Source organism: Sceloporus occidentalis, unplaced genomic scaffold (genome assembly GCF_023333645.1).
Source record: "Sceloporus occidentalis isolate IW3139 unplaced genomic scaffold, rSceOcc1.0.p SCAF_2, whole genome shotgun sequence".
In the NCBI taxonomy this organism is placed as follows: domain Eukaryota; kingdom Metazoa; phylum Chordata; class Lepidosauria; order Squamata; family Phrynosomatidae; genus Sceloporus; species Sceloporus occidentalis.
The window spans coordinates 18,598,738-18,620,514 of NW_028316982.1; the positions used below are offsets into that span (position 1 = coordinate 18,598,738).

Below are 21,777 nucleotides of genomic sequence, written 5' to 3' on the forward strand. Positions count from 1 at the left end.
TGCTGGCAAAACATCAGAAAGAAACTCTGCTAGAACATGGCCACATAGCCCAAAAAACCCACAAAAAACTATGGATGCAGGCCATGAAAGCCTTCGACTTTACATTGGACACCATTTTACTATGCCACGGTATATAATGGGATTTGAACATCCACAGGTTTTGGTATCCACGGGGGGATCCTAAAACCAAACCTCACATACACTGTATTCTCTACACCACACAGAATGCATTGAGTGAGATGTTTTTAAAATACCCCTGGGGGATGCTCAGGAGCCACATGGAGGCTTCAGGTCACCACTCCTGCCCTAGCCTAACACCCCAAAATTCCAGCGAAAGAAGGACATGTAATCCTACTCATAGTGCTGCTTCTTTAAAGTGCTTGAAGTCTTTAACTAGAAGCTAGACAAATACGCTCAAGTTAAAGGTTTCCGGCACAAGCAGGGAATGGAGTAAATGGTCTATGAGACTCCCTCTAAGTCTATGATTTTCTACTATCTCAAATCCAAGTCATCCAGGATTCCCAGCACTGTTAACTAAACCTACCTTCCTTCCTTCCTTCCTTCCTTCCTTCCTTTACTTTTGTAAACTAGGTATTCTACTATTTTGGCAATCTGAGGACTGTCTTGTTTTGGTAAATGCAGTGACCATCCTTTCTCCACCCAGGCCACAAAGAAAAATGACTTTGTGCTTTAATTAGGTTTCTCCAATAACCTCTTCCAAAATCCCACTAAGAAGCTTGTCAGGTGCAGAAGCACAACATGCAAAAACAGCACACAAGAGGCTTTTTCAAGCATTCTTTTTCTGGTGTACTTGGCTCTTGGCCTTCCAAGGAAGGGCCTCCATGGCTTTGGAAAATGCATATTCTTAGCCTTCAGTGGAAAATTCCTTTCAATTTCCCCCTTTAGAGTTTACAGAGAATTCAAGCTACGAAGTCAAAGACATTTACGAGTTTCCTCGTTCTGCAGTTTGACCTGGAACTACACTGTTCATAACCCAGTTTTAAATTGCCAGCTTGTCCCCACTTTCAGCCACATTTGAAAAAGGCAGTCAGTGCTTGAATGTAAGAAATAAAAGTGTCCACGCGCTTAAACATACACCAACTTGATTAAAGTTTCCTGCATTGTTTTCTGACCATTCCTTTGTGTGGTTTTTAACTGAAAAGCACTTTCTGGCTGACCCTATAATTTTTCCAGGGACCTGACTTCACTCAGTTTCCTGGCATTTTTCAGTAGTTTTCAAACCCCACAGCTGTGTGGTTTGCAAATCTTCCCAGAAAATATAGCTGCATAATATCTTGCAGTAAGAACCAAGGCAGAAGAAAATAGATACACAGTAGGGTGGGACAAGGAGGAGAACAATGGAGCTTTTAGGTAACTTCCAGAGGCAGGTAGCAATTCATAGGGATAAATTGAGTGTTGGACTATGACTATGGAGACCACGGTGTGAATCCCAACTCAGCCATGTAAACCCACTGGGTGACCTTAGGCAAGCCACATTCTCTCAGCCTCAAGAGGATGGTAATGGCAAATGCTCTCTGAAGAAACTTGCCAAGAAAATCCCATTATAGCTTCACTTTAGGGTTGCCATAAGTCAGAAATGGCTTGAAGGCAGACAATAACAACATGTGTGTATTTCAAGCAGAGATAAACATTTCTCTCATAGGATCCCTCACTCCATCCCATATCTGAGATCAGGCCTAGTATCTCTGTTAACAGTGGGTAGAAAGATATATGTACAGTTTATACATATATGCACAATGAAACCAGCTATACTATCAGCAATACTGGCCAGAGGGCACCCTTGAAGGGCAGATGGTTCCATGCATAACTTCCAATAGTTTTGCCTGGCACACACATGGAAGTATGGGATGCTATTTTCTACAGTGACAGTGAACCCAACTTATTGATAGAAATGTGAGATCTGAGATGGTAAGCAAAAACAGAGTGTCTAGGCAATATTTGCTGGTGTCAGTTCAGTATCAGCAAATTTCAAATGGCAGTTTCACAGATGCATGCTACAATGTGTGAACAAAGCTTATGAATGCTGAAGTATCATGTTCATTTACTGTATATGCTCATGTATAAGTCGACCTCATGTATAAGCCAAGGGCAGGTTTGGGGACAAAATCATGGATTCTGATGAGACCCGTGGGTAAGCCGAGGGTCAAACTCAGGGGCATGTAACAAAGGATTTAAATGGAGGGGGGAACACCACTACACCCCTCCCTCTCCCTTTCTGGACATCTCTCAAGGGTCACAGTCTGGGAATGCAAAATGTGAAAACAAACCTCCAATTTCCCTCCCTTCCCCAAGGCTGATGGCTTACAAAAAAGGGGAACACAGATCTCCGATTTCCCTCCTTTGTCCACAGCTCTCCCCAAGGCTGATGGCTTACAAAAAGGGGGGGATAGAGACCTCTGATTTCCCTCCCTTCCCCACAACTTTCCCCAATGCTGATGGCTTACAAAAAGGGGGACACAGACCTCCGATTTCCCTCTTTTCTCTCCTCCCTCCCTTCTCCACAGCTTTCCCAAGGCTCACGGAGAAGTATTAAGTATTAATCTGAATATATATCTACGTAGGATTTTGGAGTCAATTTCTGGGCTTAAATTTTTTGACTTATAGTTTAATAAATATGGTAGCTTGGAGGGAAAATAACACTAAAAGAAAATGCTTTCATTTTTCTTCTTAAAACTTCAGCAGTACAAATTAGAATCTGGAAATGCCAAACATTTCAAATGAGGAAGGCATGAAAGAGAAAACCTTTGTGGCTCTGACATAGAGGACCTTATTGACATGAGACATCACCACTAGAAACAAAGGGAAGTATTGTGAGCCCAGGGACAGGTGTGTCATTTCATGAATGCCACTGGAGCTACAAAAACAGAAATGGAAGACAGCTTCCACAGTAGTGATGTTACCATTGCCTGCAGGGATGTTCTCTGAGCACTGAGCTTGGAAAAATGACTTCTTTAGGCTACAACTCATAGATCCCCCATCCCCATCAGCATTTTCACAGGCTGCCAGGGAACTGTACTTGGGGTGTGGGGCGTTTTCAAGTTTTGCTCTAACTCTGTATCATACACACATATCTCTAGTATCTATGTCAGTATTACACCCATAACTATGCAATGGCAGACTACAATATCAGAATAATGTGTTTGCTATTTAGCAACAAGGTGTTGGTGTTGTTTTTAAAATACTCCAGGACATTTGAAACAGTGATGATAACAATAACCTAGTACTACGTAAAAAGTCTGGCAGCAGTTCCTTTGAATCTCAGAAAGTAGTCTCTGCCACTAGCTGCTACCTGAATATGTAAACTAAAGATGGCAAGAATTGATCCTAGGATCTTTTGCATGCAGAATATATGCTTGGTCAGCAAGCTATATAGTCCCTCTTTCAAAATAAGCCTTGTCATTCCATGTTTCAATAGCTCTATGAAGAAGAAAATTATTTCTATTTTAAAAGTAGTCCACCCTTATCCATAGGTACCATAATACCCTTATCCATGGGGGTACCTTCCAAGTCCCCCAGCAGATGCCTGAAACAACGGATAGTACTGAACCCTATACTAGAAATATTTTTGGACTGCAATTGACCACGGGTAACTTAGACTGCGGAGAGCAAAACCACAGATAAGAGGGGGCTATGTCATACTTGAAGGGCAAATAATGACAATGAAATCTGTTTAACTTTCTTGCATAGATGCACTCATCAAAACTCCTGGCTGAAATGCTACTTGAACGCAAGTTTATGAATATACAGTATATATACAACTCAGTTAAAACAGTTTGATATTGACTTGCCATCGCGCCATCCCATGGAATCATGGATCTGTAGTTTGTTGATACGTTGTCAAATGCTCTGTTGTGTCGGGGAGAAAGGAAACTGTACTACAGTTAACAGAGAACCTCAAGGTTTTTTTCTTTCAAAACCTGTGAGAGTGAAGTGGTGTAGGCCTAGAAGGTGATGAAAGGGGTGTGTGCAACTGCACATGTACAGAGAGGAGTTCCTGGAGAAATGTTTCATCATGCCAAATGCTTGTCTCTGATTTTATCCCATCATGCAGAATACATAGCTTGCAGCAATCCAGACACATGTACTGCTGTCACTCAACTGTGTGAGTGATTAGTCCAAGAAGATCTGGTTGTAGGATTAGCAGTATCCTACACTAAAGTGGGCTAAAATGAGCCAGTCCTAATGCACACCCTGAGAGATTTCTAGCCATTCATTAAACTGACTGCATTTCCTTTTTCCAGAGAGAGAGAGAGAGAGAGAGAGAGAAAACAGGCAGGCAGGCAGACAGACAGACAGACTATCAAAGCCATTTACTCTGAAAATAGACAAACTATGGAATGAAAGTAAAGAATTGCAAGAATTGCAATGCAATCAAAACCTACCTTCTACTTCTGATCAGAGCATGGAAATGATATTTTTCCTGAATCCCCCAGCTAACATGGCTGAATGACAAAACTATTTTTGTATTAGTATATAAGTTACTGAAGTTAACAGTTTCTGAGGCTAATTATGACAGCATGATGTTGTTGACTGCATTTTATCTTACCTTTCCACTATAAATGGAGCTTCATAACAGCCAAAAAGAATCATTAAAATAATTTCAAACAGCATGTAATAAAGAATAATAAACAATGCAAGTCAAAATACTAAACTAAAAATGCAGCAATCTCAAACACCTTCTACTATTATCTTCCACAAACAAGCAGACAAACAAACAAACTGATTTGATTGCTTGCATCTGTGATATATCCTAAGGAAAGGTAACAATTGATAAATGTATGGTTCTGTCCCCGAAAGGGATAGGTCAGGAGGTAAACACATTATTTGTTTACTGTATCCATCAGGAATTTGCATAAAACCCAATGTTTCTGCTTCATCAGGGACAAATAGAATCCATAAACCTCTAGAATTGCTTTACTGGTATCCAAATCATTTTAATTTGGAGAAAAGTCTCTTGTAGCAACAAGTTGATGTTACCACAAGTCTTGTAAGGTACATTACTTCCAAGGCATATTTCAGCCACCATATAAGATAAATAGAATTCCAGTAATACAAGACAGCTGGGCTTGGGCAATAGCTGGGCATCACTCACCCCCTTTCTTTTCTTTTCTTTCTTTTCTTTTTTTGCAAATTCAAACAAATAAGAACATTCAACTACAGCTTGGGTGTCAGTTGGTTCATGTGGCTTCTGCATGAGCATGGCCTCCAGAACCCTTCCATTTATCTATTTCATCAGCTAGTTTTTAATTAATTAATTAATTAAAGAAAGAAAGAAAGAAAGAAAGAAAGAAAGAAAGAAAGAAAGATGAGAAACAACTTTTAAAATCACCATTGAACTTTACCATGCACATCCTGCTCATTTGATTTGGGGCTGCTTCTTGCTCTGCGTTCTGTTTTTTTCACAGCTGGCACTCCACCTCCTCCAACTCCTCCTCCTCCACCGCCGCCTCCCCCATTTGCTGCTCCATTATGAGTCTTGATGGTGCCATTGTACACTGTTGCACAGTTTCCCAGATGGCCCTTGTAGATGGATGAAGGAGGGCTGTTCAAACGGTTTTGGCGATCAATCTGTCTCTCTTTGATTTTCTTGTGCTGTGGTTTATTGTACTGATCTTCCCTAGTTATGTAACTGGACATTCCATATATGATTTCTAGAATTAAAGGGAATAAAGAGACACAGTTCACTTTCCAGTATCAGCTCCATTAGCATTAATATGCTGCAGAAATGTACACACTATGACTTCATTCAGATGTCATACTATACCAGAGACAGGCAAGCTCCAAGGAGCCAGTATATCTGGCTTTTAGGACCTGCTGTGGGCTGTACCAGCCCTCAAAACAAAACTAAGATGTTTATCACACTATACTCTTAAAGTGCTACTATTCCACTTTGACTCCTCTAGCTGCCTCCTGTTGCATTCTGGGATTGGCAGTTTTAAGGAGGGGTATTTAGAATTCTCAGGCAGAGAATTCTAAATACCCCTCCTTAAAACTGCCAATCCCAGAATGCAACAGGAGGCAGCTAGAGGAGTCAAAGTGGAATAGTAGCACTTTAAGAGTATAGTGTGATAAACATCTAAGAGTGTCCAGAAATCCACCTTTAGTTTTGCAAAATCCCCCTCCTTTGAGGGAACAAAATGAGGTACAAAAGTCCCTGTGTTTCCAAGTGGTCATTCTTATGGCTATTTTTTTTTCCAGTCAGAGAGCATCTGTAGTGGCTTGGGAACGGCTCAGGCCCCCTAAAATGAGTCTGGCCTCTCCTTGATTCCTATCCCTGCATTAAACCATAGTTTGCCATGACATGAGTGGGCTCTTCCACTCTCCTCTGGTACAGTTGCAAGGATTTCAGAAGTTTTTGCTTCTGTTTTACATTAATATGTCATTTGGACGCTAAACTGCAGATAAACATAACAATGGTTAGTGGAAAACAGCCACCTTCAAATGGCAGTTTACAAATCTGGTTTATTTCCATTAGCAACAATTAGTATTAAACAGACTGTGAAGTTCAGCCACTTAAAATGTGGTTAATCCAAAACAGAAGTGAAAGAATGTGAGCTCAAGGCTCATTGCGGCTCATTCTCATCAAACAAAATCAGCCTGATGCCATTATATTATATTATATATTTATTTTTATCCCACGGCTCACAATTTAAAAGAATGGTACAATTTGAAGAGATACAAAAAGAGAGCTTTAACATTTTATTATTGTTGCTAACTGCCCTTGAGTCAACCCTGACTCATGGTGACCCTGTGGATGAGACACTTCCAAGACCCCCTATGCTCCACTGTTCTGCTTAGGTCCTGCAGATTCAGACCTCCCTAATTGAGTCCTTCCATCTAGTGCAGGGGTAGGCAACCTGCGGCCCGCGGGCCGGATGCGGCCCGGCAAGGCCTTGGGACCGGCCCCAGCCCGGTCCTGCCGCCGATTGCCACCAGGGCCTTTGGGGGGCAATTGTCTATAGAAGCCTCAGAAACATGCATATATCTTAACATTTTTTAAAAAAATCAGCAAATTTTTTCACGTGTCCTCCATTTTTTATTTAAAAAGGGCCCTCCATTTGAAAATTTTGTCCTACATTTGGCCCAGTTTATTTATTTATTTACTTTTTAAAAATTATTTAATTATTTATGTTTTGGCTTCGGCCCCCCAGTTGTCTGAAGGACAGCTACCCGGCCCCCGGCTCAAAAGGGTTGCCTACCCCTGATCTAGTGTACAGTCTTCCTCTCTTTCTATTACTCTTTACCTTTCCTAGCATTATTGTATTTTCTAATGAGTTCTGCTTTCTTGTGATGTGGCCAAAGTACGACAGCCTCAATTCGAACATCTTGGCTTCTAAGATTTCAGGCCTGATCTATTCAGGGAACAATTTGTCTTTTTGGCTGCTCATGGTATCCGCAGCACTCTTCTCCAGCACCACATCTTAAATGAATTGATTTTCTTTCTATTTGTTTTTGTTTTACTGTCCAGCTCTCACATCTGTACATGGTGATGGGGAATACAATGACTTTTATGATTTTAACTTCAGTGCTCAGTTGTACATCTCTACACTTTAGGATCTCTTCTAGTTCTTTCCTATCTGTCCTTCCTATTCCTAGTCTTCTTCTGATGTCTTGACTACAGTATGTTCTGTTTAATGTTCGATCCAAGGTATGGGAACTCTTTAAATATTTTGATTTCCTTATTGTCTAAGTTGAATATGAATAGCTCCTCCATGGTCATTATTTTTGTTTTCTTTATGTTTCTTTTCCTTTTCCTATTTTAGCTTTAAAATAGAATTAAACTATTTGCAGTATTAATACGTCAGATTCACTAAAAGAATAAAATACATTTGAAAAGATTAAAAAAAACTCTTTAAAACTTTTCAGTTAAAAAAATATAGCACCAGTGGTTCCCGAACTTTGATCTTCTACAAGTTTTGGACTTCAACTCCCAGAATTCCTTACTGTTGGCCAAGCTTGCTGACTGGAGGACCAAAGTTTGAGAACCACTGCAAGCCTAACCTGTTCTTTAAGAATCTTCTGTTTTAAAAGGCTTTCTGTGTGAAAGAGTTTTAGGAACAAGATAGACCACCTCCAAAAGGCGGCCTGGTAATGGCCTGTTTCCCTCCAGAGGGACGTCGCAGCTGCCAAACCTCCTGGAGTCCCTCTGGAGTAAAAAGAACCCAGAAAAACTGGGTTCTTTTTTCCGTCACCAGGCGGACATCATGAGTGCGCCAATGCTGCGCATCGCCTACCTCAAAATGGCAGTGAAGGTATGGACGTGACACCACCATTAGTCTGCTGCCATGCCGTGCTAGGGTTAGGGACCATGTGGTTGGTGCGTGGTTCCCTAACCCTAGTACCGCGGCAGCACAGCGCTTTGGGATCGTCTGTCCCGTGCCTTAGTTTGCCAGATGGACAAGAAGGGGGCCATTCTGGCCTCCCTGTACAGTGAGTTTCAGAGTCAAAGGGCAGCCACTGAGAAGGCCCCTACCAAGTTTGCTTGTAATGGTGGTGGGATTAAACTTGATTCTTTACAGAAATCAAAGTGTGTGGAAGAGAATTTTTTTATTCTTCCACGAACTTCCACTAAAGGTAGACTAGCGCTGTTAGAAAGGGCAGGTACAAACGTTTGCATTTTAACAGAATTGCCTAGAAGGTGTTCTTAACAGTCACACCTTGTTGCTTCTGTATTTCTCCAAATATGTGTACCTTGTTGCTGATGTATCTTTCCAAATATATGTAGTCAGTCTAGTGTCTTCAGCAGGGGTGAACAAAGTCCAGCCCTCCAGATGTTGTTAGTGCAGTTCCCAGCATTTCTCACAGTTGACTCTGTTGGCCAGGGCTCATGGAACATCTGGAGAGTGGAAGTTTGTCCAAGCCTGGTCTACAGGTTCTCAGTTTTATACACTATTTAACAATAACCAAAAAGTTATTTGTAGAGCTGGTAAACATCTGTTGTAACCTCAAATATTTTTCATCTCAGGTTTTCCAGCATAACACATAAACAAGAGATCTAGAAATTTACATGGCCACAATTAACATTTTACAGCATGAGGCAATCCTGATAATCTATCCTATTTAAAAAAATAAATAAAAGGAATTGGCCATCCCTTAATTTGAAAATGTTCTGCCAAGCAAGTGCAGCCAAGAACTGCAGGTGACCATAACAGATGTTCTGTCATTCTTCCTCAAAGAACTTGCACTGAAGTGGAATATCCACATCATCCAAGTGGGTGTTAATATCATTGAGAGGTAGATGGGGATAACTTAAGTTATGCTGTCTATGACAAAAGATGAACTATAAATAATTTTAATAAATAACAATAAATAAGCTTTCTTCAGTTAGTATGATCAGCTAAACATTTGTGACTGAATCCATTAATATATCCTTTGTGCTAATGCCAAAAAAATTCACTGAGATCCTGTTTAAGTTTTCTACATGCATGGCAGCATAGCTGAACGCAAAATACTCATCTGTGCTAGAGCAATTTTCACACTGTATTTTGCTAACTTGAGCATGGGTGGAGAATCACTGGTCTCCACAACTACCATTAGCCCTACCACTCAGCATGGCCTGTGGAGAAGAACTGTGAAAGTTGTAATCAAAAACAACCAGAGCACAAAAATATCCCCCCTCCTGAATCTGTGAAAAGCACAGGTCAAACACATCCAGACCAAATCTGCCTTGCAGAAGGCATTTTATCTAGTTGTAGGATTTTAATTTTTTTTTCAACATAACATGATTTAAAAATAATTTTTAATATCAATTTGCTTCTGATTTAGAAGCACATACCAACACCATGACCAAGCAGTTAAAGGTGGTGAGGAATGAAATATATATCATGACTTTATAATTTGCAAAAGATGTCCAATTTTGCATTGTATTTATTTTTTTAATTCCATTTATAACTCCCCTTTCCCCTGCCAAGGATCCCAAGGTGGCCAATCTAGTACAAATGTCAAATTATGTGACCAGGGTAGTCTTCCCATAAATGCTTTGAGGCTTCTTTTCACCTTAAAAACTTCCGAAGATCCCTTGATCCTTGACACTTGCCCCACTTCTATCCTCAATACACATTCCTTTAAATGCCTAAGGGTTAGAGTCCCAAGTGTCCACCTTTTATATGTGTTTTATCTTTGGTAGTGTGTTCTCTGTGGAGCTATTGTTATAAATTCACTCAGAACAATGCTCTTATGGAAACAAAATAAACATTAACTTTATTTACAAGCATGTGTTAAAACGGTATCTCTTTAAGGTTGTTTCACAGATCGTATGATTACAGTAGTCAAGATAATTTAATAAATACAAGTTATTCCTTATTTAGTTCCCTCGCTGAAAATTTTAAAAAGTAAACTGTTTCTAATTTTCTTTAAACTTCTTATCTTATACTATTAAACTTCTTCTGCTTTAACAGAACTATGAATTCTGCTAAGGCACTCTGGCCTGATTCTTAGCTTTTTTCAGAACAGAATTTTCAGAACAGAACAGCGCTGAACTGACTCTTCTTCTACTGACACACTAATTCCTGACTCTGACTCGCTCCTCCCCTTTTATATTTAGAGTCCTGTACTGCAGCCATTCACTCACATACCACATGGTTGTGAGTTCAATACCAGCCAGGGGTTCAGGGTCGACTCAGCCTTGCATCCTTCCGAGATCGCTAAAATGAGTACCCAGCTTGTTGGGGGCAACTGGCTTACACTTTGTACACTGCTTAGAGAATGCTTCAGTGCACTGATAAGCAGTATAGAAATGTACTTGCTATTGCTTGCTATAGTCACTCCTCCCACAGCAGCCACCTCCTTTACAGCCAGCCTGAACCAAGACTGGCTATTGGGGGAATCAACTCTACCTAGTGACTCGCCACAATGTCCTACTATAAACCATTGGGCCTCACTTCTACATATTATAAATAAAGTCTGATATAACCTGAATTTATTGTGTGATATGTGAAAGTTTATGGGAAAACAGTATCCAATGGTTCCTTAAAGTGTCCAAGCTTAGCGCTGCTTTTTTGGGGCAGCTGTAAAAGCAGGGAGTCTACCAATGATAACCATGTACTCCCAGGAATAGTGCCACACTAATTCAGTCAGGAATGGAGAACTTCATGTCCTGCAGTTGATTTTGGCCCACATTCATCCCACTTGAAGTTCCTGAGACGGCCACATCCCAGCCCAACATCATTGGGAAGCTTCCTAGCTTTTGTGCAAGTTTCTTTCCCCATTCTAAATTGTTGAAATGCTAAGTGATTGAAGGCGAAAGCTTTAAGTTATAATATTTATGGTTCTATGTTTTTGCCTTTGACCCTACTCACCACTGGAATGCAGACCCCAGAAAATTATCTGAAATTAAATTAACCTCTGAACCTGAAAGTAGTTTTCACCCCTTGCACGATGGGAGAAAAATGCCCATGGGAAATCAGTATCTCACCTTTCCTCCAAAGAGTTTCATGATGGCTTATAACAGTAGTAACAGGTGAAGCTTAGAGACAGTGAGTTGCCCATGACAACTGCTGTTGATTTCAACTTATGGTGACCCTATCATAGAATTTTCTTGGCATGATTTAGTCAGAGGAGGTTTGCCATTGCGTTCTTCTGAGACTGAGAGTGTGTGATTTGCCAAATGTCATCCTGAGGGTTTCTGTGGCCAAGCGGGGATTCGAACCCTGCCCCCTCTTCTCCCAGAGTTATAGTCCAATGCTCAAACCACCCTGGCTTGTCCTAAGACTTTTGTTGTTGTTGTTATTGTTGTTGTTGTGTGCCTCCAAGTCATTTCAACTTATTTATTTATTTAGAGCATTTATACCCCACTCTTCAGCCACAAAGGCTCTCAGAGTAGCTTACAGATTGTTAATTTGACACTTCCCTGCCCTCATCTTACAATCTAAAAATATATGAACCTATCACAGTGGTTTTCTTGGCAAGTTTCTTCAGAGGGAGTTTGGCTTTGCCATCCTCTGAAGCTGAGAGAGTACAACTTGCTCAAGGTCACCCAGCAGCAAGCATTCATCTCATCTCAGTTCACCACACATTTGGAAAAAAATGTGTCGGCCTTAACAAGCATCTTCTGACACATGTATCTTATGTCACTCTGCTCTCCATGCTTACAGACAAAACAAAAGATCTCTCAAGGTTGGGAAAGATATTAACAGCTCCTTGTTTTGATAGAATAAAAGTTCTTTCACTGTTCCTTACACTTCAGTTTATTTCTATTTCTGGAGGTGATGGAAGGTTGCCCCGCTTCCCTCAAAAGACCACTGCTTTCACAGTGAAACATCACATTCTTTTCAAGGATCTGGGCTCAAGCAAAGACAACAAATGCACCAATTCTTTCCCCCACTTTTTCCGGAAGCCATCACCCAACTGACATGAAAAAGGATATAAAGGTGCTTCATTTTTATTCATTAGAGACAAAGCAGAACCTTATATTTGCTTTTGACTTTGGCCATTGCCTTCAAGGCAAAGCTTGTCAAACATTTGCCTCAATAGTCTGACCACAATTGATCAAAGTCAAAAAGAGTGCAAATAAAAATACCAGAGACATAGTCTTATATCATACTACACTGTTATGGTGCCATATTCCACTCTGAATGTCATAGCACCATCCTATGGAATCCTGGGATTTGCTGTTTAGGGAAGGAAACATAGAATTGTCAGCCAGAGAGCTCCTGGGACTCACTAAACTACAAACCCCAGAATTCCACAGGATGTTGCCATGACAGCTAAAGTGGATTATAGCATTATAACAGTGTAGTGTTATAAAGGCCATAGAGATGCATCCACCTCTATGGCCCTTATCACACTACACTGTTATAATGCTATAGAAGTGCATCCACCTCTATGGTCCTTATCACACTACAATGTTATAATGCTATAATCCACTTTAAATGTCATGGCAGCATCCTGTGGAATTTTGGGATTTGTAGTTTAGTGAGGCCCAGGAGCTTTCTGGCTGAGAATTCTAAATGCCCTTTCCTTAACTGCAAATCCCAGAGGGCCATACCAACAAGCACTTCTGTTGCACATTTATTTTTCTGTTGCGTATTTACTTATTTACTTATTTATTGGAGAAGAGAATCTTCAAGGGAGAAAATAGTTCTAAAATTTCTAGTCTCAAAAGGTGTTGATTGGATATATTATACTGTATAATATAGTAAATATTATAGAGCCTGCACTATATATATATATATATATATATATATATATATATATATATGGATAGTATACAAATAAAATACTTGTGGCAACTCCACCACTTAATTTCTTTTCCAATGTTTCTTGGGGGAATGGGAAGAGAAATTAGTTGAGTCCACAGAGTGTAGTTTAGAAACCTGTTCAACTCACCTTGCTCTCCATAGATTGTAGTAGGAAGATGATGCTGAGGGAAAAACTGGGGTGGCATATCTCCAGGTCCAGAAACAGGTGGGTAGAAAGCCGTATGAGAGTTGTGAATAAAATGGGGATGGGTAAGGTACGGCGGTAAGTGGTGGGTCGGAGAAATGGCAGAAGGATAGCTGGGAGGGTAACATTCTGGAGACTGAGGTGTGACTACCACCCTGCGAACGCCCGTGTTGTCCTCTATTACCTAAAAGAAAGAAAGAAAGAAAGAAAGAAAGAAAGAAAGAAAGAAAGAGGCAGCAAGATTAATATAACTAGTGTATTTTGCTCCAGTGTAACACACACATATTTTATACCCATAAAAGAAAAGAAAAGAAAAGAAAAGACTTTTAATCATCAGGAACAATAACATCTAAGTCTAAATATATCCAGTGCCAGCAATTTTGGTGGTAACGTAGCTCACAGCAGACATTCAGGCAGCCATACTAATTATAGCAAGGCATTCTGTAATTGCTCTAACAATGAGATTTTGAATGGAGATCAAATAAAAACTAAAATACATGCCCTACCAGTTCCTTTAAGGGACAGATTTTGGCTTTTGCATGAACACCAATACCAACACAGTTGAGTGAGCTAATGGCAAGCAAGGCTTTATGTATCTGTGGCTTTTAAGAAGGTTTAAAATGAAGGGGAATAAAACCCATCTAACATCAGAGCAGACTCGATATGGCAATGTATCTTGTGCCTTGAATATGTATTTGAACATTGAATTGACACATGTATAATTGCATATAACAGGAGTAGGAACTGTGTAGTTTTTCCATGTGTCGTTGGACTGCAACTCCCAGTAGCTCTAGAAAGCATAGCCTGTGACAAAGAACCTGGGAGCTGCAGCACATGTGGTACACAATGCCCATTGTTCTGCCAGATTTCTCAACTCTGAGTCTCTAGTTTTCAGGGGTCATCTTCAGATAAGGATGCAAGTTCTCCACCTTTGGGGGCTGAGCTCCAAGTAAGAGGAAAGGGCTGGGTGCAAATCTCCAGTTCTGCTAGAAGAGTAGTAGCTACAATTTGCAAAACTTAATTGATTTCTTGTTGCAACTTGCAATTACTATCTAGGTGAGTCTATGTATTCACTTAGCTTTCTGCTGTACTCCTAGTTGTGCTGCCAGGGTTTACACTCTGCTCTGCATGCATCTTCTGGCTAGAAGCAAGTTGTTAATGTTGTTGTTGTTGTTGTAGTATCTTACAGTTGTTTCCGACTTAGGACTACTCTAAGGCAAACTTATCATGGGGTTTTCTTGGCAAGATTGGTTCAGAGGAGATTTGCCATGGTCTTCTTCTGAGGCTTAGAAAGTGTGACTTGCCCAAGGTCACCCAGTGGGTTTCCATGGCCAACTCAGCCCCTCCCCTGGCTGAATCTCCCCTTCCTCTCCACCCATAGAGAGTAGGGCCTGCTGTGCTCCTGCCAGTCTGGGTGAGCTGCCACAGGGTAGACGGCTTGATAGCCATTGTCAGACTTGAGCAAACTCAGAACCTTTGTGTATCAAAGAGTCCAGTGTGTTCTGGAACTTTATTGAATACACATACTGTAGTCAGAAATTCACCAGTTAGTGTTTAAGCTAGAACTGCCCCCCAACAGCCAAGCAATACATTAAAACCCTAAGAAATCCGAACTCCACCAAAACTCCATTTGGCACCAAAGCTAGCACCCTCCTACAATTCCCAAAGCTTATTCCCCCCTACTAGCCAGCCTCCCTTCTAAACCTTCTCACCAACTTTATCTCTTTCAGGCTCAGGCATTTCCATCATCCACCCTGTTCTGTTACTACCAGACACACTCCCGACGCAGCCCACATCTCACACATTCCAAAACCTATCGTTCCCAAACTGTCCTAACCAGCTGCACATATGCCATCCCCCATGCCAACGAACCTATCTGCTTTCCTATAAGGCTCAGCAACTATTAGCCTACCCATCAGCCCCATTCAAGCATGTATGAATCACAGGTCAGTTTCACTGGACATCTGCTATTATGTATATAGGGTGGAGAGTGGATGTGAAGTATTGTTCCTGACAGCACTCTGGAGGCTGTCCAGCTACTGAAAGCAACAAAGCTACCTGAAGGCTTCAAAAGATGACTAAGGACTCAGAAAGAGTCACAGAACCACACAGCAAACCACACACATTGGCAAAAGTTGAGTTTGGAAATGGCTGTGTAAAAGAAGAATCATTCCACACAATGGTTGTGTAGAAGAGGAAATTTCAACATGTGTTGTGAACTTGAAGGCTTTCACGATGGGTGGGTTTTTCAGGCTATGAGGTCGTCTTCTAGAAGAGTTTATTCCTGACGTTTCACCAGCAGCTGTGGCTGGCATCTTTAGAGAATGCTGGTATGGAAAGGGTACATATACAGTGGGCCCTTGGTATCTGCTGGTTCCAGGACCCCCCCGTGGATACTAAAATCCGTGGCTGCTCAAGTGCCATGATATACAATGGCAGAGTAAAATGGTATCTTTATATAAAATAACAAAATCAAGGTTTGGCTATTGAAATTCATATATATGAAGGTGTGGATGCTTGAATCCGTGAATAAAAAAATCCCCCCCCCCCAACAAAAACTATTCAACAGGTGTTGCTTGTAACCTGGTTGCATGAAAAGCAGCACCTGCTGAAATTCTGAGTACTCATTGCCTAGGAAACCTTATGAAATTTATGAGGTTTTCATAAGTTGTCAGGCAACTTGAAGGTGTGCATACACACACAACTGTTAAAGGTATAGGAACCTTATTCCAATTTTATTCTGGCAATCCTTTGCTGAGGCCAACATCTCTCAACAGAGGCCCATACAACTCTCTCTAGGTTGTTGTCACAGCCATTCAAGAGTCGGCTAAAAATATGCTTATTTTTGTAAGCTTTCTGAGTTCCTCCCCACTGGCTATGTTTGCTAGGACTGCTGGGAGCTGCAATCTAGCAACATCTGGAGGGCCACATGGTTCTCATTTATAGCCATTTTTATAAGGTAAATCTTACTTTCATTGTAACAGTGGGAATTAGTGACTCCGTTGCTACAAACATTTGAAGAGATTTATCCAAGACCTAGTAAAGAAATTGTATCTACATTTACTTTAGGTTTAGATAATGTTCTATTTAACTTTATAGGTTCTTATAGTCCAATATTTTAGTCTATAAGCCATATGATTTCCCTTCATTATTCATCTCAAGAGAACCAACTCTGAACTGTGTTAAAAGGGGGCTGAGCACACCATGCTTTTCAGGAAAATTACATACAGGTTTGAAAAGTGATCCTTATTTGCCATGATATTTTGGATTAATTACAAAGTTGGTTATCATTTTGAATGTTTATATTATTAAGAATCTTTTCCTACCTTAAATTTCAAATGCCTAGGCATTTCATAATATGTAAGTGACTTTTGCCTGAGTCTACAGTGAAAGACATGATTCCACCCTTCTTTGTCTCCCTCTTCTTCTCTCCTCACTGCTAAGTTAGCTGAGTACAAACTATTTTTGCACTTTTAATTCAGTTTGCAACAAATGAAGCAAGCTGAAAGCAAAGGGGGTTAAGTGGGGAGAGGAGAGAGAAACTGGGACGTTTTAAAAGCAGCTGAAAAAGTGGTATGACAGAGGGTTAACTGAGGCTGTCCCTGCAAAATTAGGATACTTGATAGTGTGAGTAAAGGAACTATCATTTAAGTCCTGAATTACAACCAATAGATAGCAAAGATAATGTTCAAGCCTCATAGTTCATAGTCTAAAGGGCTGCCATTGCAACATGGAAAAAAGAAATGCATTTTATGGTTTTGACATAGTAAGCACTGCTATTTCTCCATAGGAGTATCTGTTTTCAGCCCAGCTCACATGACACAGGTTTTTGGGGCCAACCAAACCCAAGTCAAAATATGTTTTTGCTCACAAACTGGAATGTTCTTATTTCCTTTACATTTTTGTCACCTGGGTGCCAAAACAAACAGATGGCAAATTAAATAATCACTCAATAATCTCTATTAATTACCAACATCACTGAGCCCAGGCAAGAACAAACAAGGAAACACAGCTATTATAACATCAGCACCAACAAACAACAACAGGAAACTAAACCAAGTGACTACTACGTGCTTCAAGCTGTTATTTAGTATGAAGTCATTTGTAAAGCAGAACATTCATTTTCCACATGGCGGGAAGTACATTTCAACTTGATGGAGGGGGGAAGAAAAGATAATATATACGTTTTCCTACCATTGCACTACCAGCTGTTTTATTTAGATTTAAAGGCTTGTTCCATAAAGCTGGTTCTCCTCGGTAATTTAGAGCAGCAAGAGATGACTGGCAGCCTTACTATTATATAAAAACAGTGGAAGCTGTCTCTTAGGTCAAACTGTTTTTCTATTTAGCCACTGATCAGGAGTACTTCAGTGCCCTGGACAGAGGTACTTCTAATCACCCATCTTATTAATAGAAGATGTTGAGTTTGGAATGGGATTCTACAGGTGCAAAAAACAAGTTCCTTCACTGAATGTGAACAACATGGGTCCCTCTTCTATTTTGGCTCCACTTTGAAGCAAAGAAGGAGAAGCAAATTAAAAATGTTTTTAAACTATAATGGCTGAACATGTATATACTAAAGTTAATATTCATAACCAATTTGTGGTAGAATTCAAAGATATAAGCTGTGTTAGTCTGCAGAATCAGTATGTAGAGAGATCCTGTAGCACCTTTGAGACTAACTGAAAGAAAGAAGTTAGCAGCATGAGCTTTTGTTTGAGGTAGTAGACTTTTCTATAATGCCAGCCGAAGATTTTAGGCTACTCTCTTCCTCTCTTTGGAACTGTCTCTAGAATACTCAGAGGTTGAAAAAATTACATTTTTTGGGCTACAGCTTCCAGAAATGGACAAGCAGCATGGCCACAGAAGTTCAAAAGGTAATATTGCCAGGTTCTGGGTTGTAGCTGTACATAGGCACTGTGGTTATACCTGAATACATAATACTTAGCATTCATATAATACTTGTGAGTGTTCTAAGCATTTTGATAATCCCATGAAGAATGCCAGTATTATTATCTCCAGATGGGCATACTAAGGCCAACAGAGTTTCTCTTGCTGAAGGATCTCTAAATCAGTTTGGAGTCCAGCACAATTCAAAAGAGACTTCCTGATTTGCAAGCTCAGTTTCTTAACCTATATGTTATCCATTATTTAAAACACACTTTGGGGGGTTTGGGGAGCTGTTGTTGTCACGTGCCCTCGAGTCATCTCCACCTTTTGGCAACCCTAACACAAGATTTTCTTGGCACAATGTTCTGGGAGAGGTTTGCATTTGCCTTCCTCTTAGGTTGAGAGAGTGTGATTTGCCCAAGGTTTCTATGGCCAAGCTGAGATTTAGACCTTTAGTCTCCAGAGTCACAATACCAATTTGTATCAAAACACAAAATGCAACAATAAAGCATCAAGACATTAATTTAAAAAAGTTTAAAAATGACAACAATTTTGTTTGGGTAAATAAAAGATTTTGTTTCGTACTGAAAAGACTACCAGAAAAAAAAAATGTTTAGGAAAAATGATCCATTACCAGGACATCACCCCTCTGCTATCTACATTGTTTATATAATAATACATTTGGGAAGTTTTCCTGTTGGGTGGTGTTAACTTTTTGCAGTGGAGTCTGAATACCCATGAAGCGCTCAGTTTTGGGGCAGACGGTATTTCCCTGAAAATACTAAATGTTGGCTATCCACAGCACAAAATCAGATGTGGCTGTGTTTGTAAAAGGACTTCTAAAATCTGCCACCTAAGCCTACCACCTCTCTCTCTATAATGGTAGGGAGAACTGTGTGTTCTAGTGTGAATCTAGGAGAGTGTGTGTGGATGGGGTGACCCTGTCCATGCTGGATGATAGGTGTGTCAACTCTTATCAGTATCTTGATGTGCAAGCACAGCATACATTTAAATATCAGGGTCCTGTCCAATAAACTATCTAGTGGTGTTTTTATATTGATGAATATTTAACTCGATGAATGTTAGACAAAGAATTTTTAAATGGATAGCCCTTTGGAATGAACCAATAAGATGATTCTTATAGTTTTTTTGTGATTTTTTTTTGGGCTATGTGGCCATGTTCTAGAAGAGTTTCTGATGTTTCACCAGCATCTGTGGCTGGCATCTTCAGAGATTATTCTTATGTTGTATACAGAAATTGCTACAGCTTTCTGAAAAAAAAAACTTTGTAAAATCAAGAAACAAACTTCAAAAGTTTCACCTTCCTATTTAATCAACTTGTATTTTCTGTTCTGAAAACCATAAAATTATTATTGCCTACAAAACTGAGACAAGGATATCTGGCTTCTTTACAATACATAATGATTGACAGCATTTTGATATTACTTTCACTCTCCTGGCTGTGTTTTATGGAATTTTGGGATTCATCGTTTGACTAGGCTTTACAGTGCGCTGGTAGAGAATCCTACATATCCCATGAAAGTACAAATCCCAGGATTCCAAGGAAGGAGCCACGACAATTAAAGTAATATCAAAATGCTGTGATTCTGTAGTGTGGTGAAGACCTCTGTCTCCAAAACCATGAAACATAGATAACTGAAACTTAGCATGGATACCAAGGAAACTCTAAAGATGTGCATCTTAAGGTTATTTAGACTGTTTTAAAACTGGTTGATTTATTTGATGAAAAATTATCTACAGACTGTAGTGCCAACTTCAGTCACTAGATGGTATATTTCCCCAACCTTCTCTAAAGAGATGGAGCTGTTGTCAGGGTGGAGGTATTCATTTCTCCAGAGGGCTTTAGGCAGTACTATGCTGTCCTTCCCTGTCCTGGGACCAGAAGAGGGGTGAAAGAGGAATGGAAAATGCTGGGAAGAAAGAAGAAAAATAAACAAAAGGAAAGAGCTCTAGAGGGATGGGAGGTTCCCTGCATTTTTGCTTGTGGGCTTTGCAGAGACAACTGCCTGGCAAACCTAAGAAACAAGAATATGAACTACCGTCATGGCCTCAAGGTTTAATTTCAGAGAACTTCACTTGTGTAATGTTGCATTCTAGATATGACAATTATAAATGTTTAATGTGTTATATTGTAAAAAAGCTGTCAATGTGCTTATTGCAGGCAATAAAGGAAAACACATTAAAATATATTAACTAGAGAATGGTGTTTTGAAAACTTGTTCAGAGTATTATTGTTTCAATATGGATTGTATCAATTTTGGTCAGAATTGAGCACTGTTTCAGTATATTACAACTATGAAACAGGACAATTTTTACAACTTCTAATGGATGGCTGAAAATGCTTTACCCAAGTGATCACCCCCAGATGTTTCAAGTATCTGGGAGATCAACAGTGTTTTTGCAGCCTCTGAGCTTCTGTAACTCATTAAAGTGAAACTTTTAAAAACTGGCTACTAAACTGTAGTGTGGTTTTCATGACTTATGGGGGAAAGTAAAAAGGAGAGTGTAAGAAGATGTCAGTTGCATCAGAGTGAGGATGGGAGATGGTAAGCCCCTGGTTCTCCCCCTAGTTTAAAGATTGAAACATCCCAACATGCTGTTGGAAAACAACAGGCCTGCTGAAGTTGAACATGCTTTTGCTTCAGATGCTGGGATTCCTAGAAATCCATATGCTTATTAGATGGAGAATAAGAAGCAAAACCAGAAAACTCGATCTTTGTTGTGGAAATGTGTTCACTTTCATGTGGAAAAAGCAACCAACATTGAGCCAGAGGGATCAAATTATGAACAGTTCAAGGCACAAAGTAAAAAATATAGCTGTCACAATAAACAGGTCCAAATATAATTACTGCAAAAGGTTGGCTTACAAACTGGCTCCAGAAGCTTTCAAACTAGCCCCAGAGGTGTGCATACTGTCTGCTTAGAAGTGGAAGAAGAAGGGGAGGAGTTGCAAAGATTATTCAGTTTCTATGTCAAGAAATGAAATGGAGTTTTATGACCAGTCAATAAAAAAAAATCCAACCCATTGAAGTCCTTTATTTTGCATAATATTTCTCTTTCTGATAATTACGGGGAAGGCTCTTGATAACGGTAATCCTGCTTTTGAGATTTTACTTAATAGCTAAAATGCACACAGACAGTCAAGTCTGCCTTCAGAGCCATGAGGGCTAGAAAATTTTATTTAAAGAAGTAAAGCAACATGTTGAATTGAGCCATAGAAATCACACATCTCAGGCCAAACACAATTCTGCAGCAGTTGAAGAAGCATACCTGTGATATATAACCTGGAGGCACATGTATAGGAGGAATAGATCCATTGGGTGACATCATGGGAACCTCTGCAGGTCCTGTTAGGAAAGAGAGAAATTAAATAATTAAGATATAGTTTAAGCTGCTAGGTATTGTGCTTGAAGGCTCTATGATACTAACAAAAGCAGTTGTAATATGGTTTTGCACTTTTTC

At 39.9% G+C, this 21,777-nt stretch overlaps 1 protein-coding gene across 4 annotated transcripts in view; it reads right to left on the bottom strand.

Moving 5' to 3' along the window:
* Positions 1-21,777, bottom strand: part of FNDC3B (fibronectin type III domain containing 3B) — a 396,089-nt gene that overhangs the window by 170,001 nt on the left and 204,311 nt on the right. For all 4 annotated transcript variants that reach the window (XM_089508835.1, XM_089508837.1, XM_089508834.1 and 1 more), the window contains 3 exons: positions 21,586-21,662; positions 13,348-13,588; positions 5,364-5,672 (listed from right to left, as the gene is read on the bottom strand). In XM_089508835.1, the coding sequence (XP_089364961.1) occupies positions 5,364-5,672; positions 13,348-13,588; positions 21,586-21,662 (627 nt within the window). The remainder of the gene's footprint in view (positions 1-5,363; positions 5,673-13,347; positions 13,589-21,585; positions 21,663-21,777) is intronic.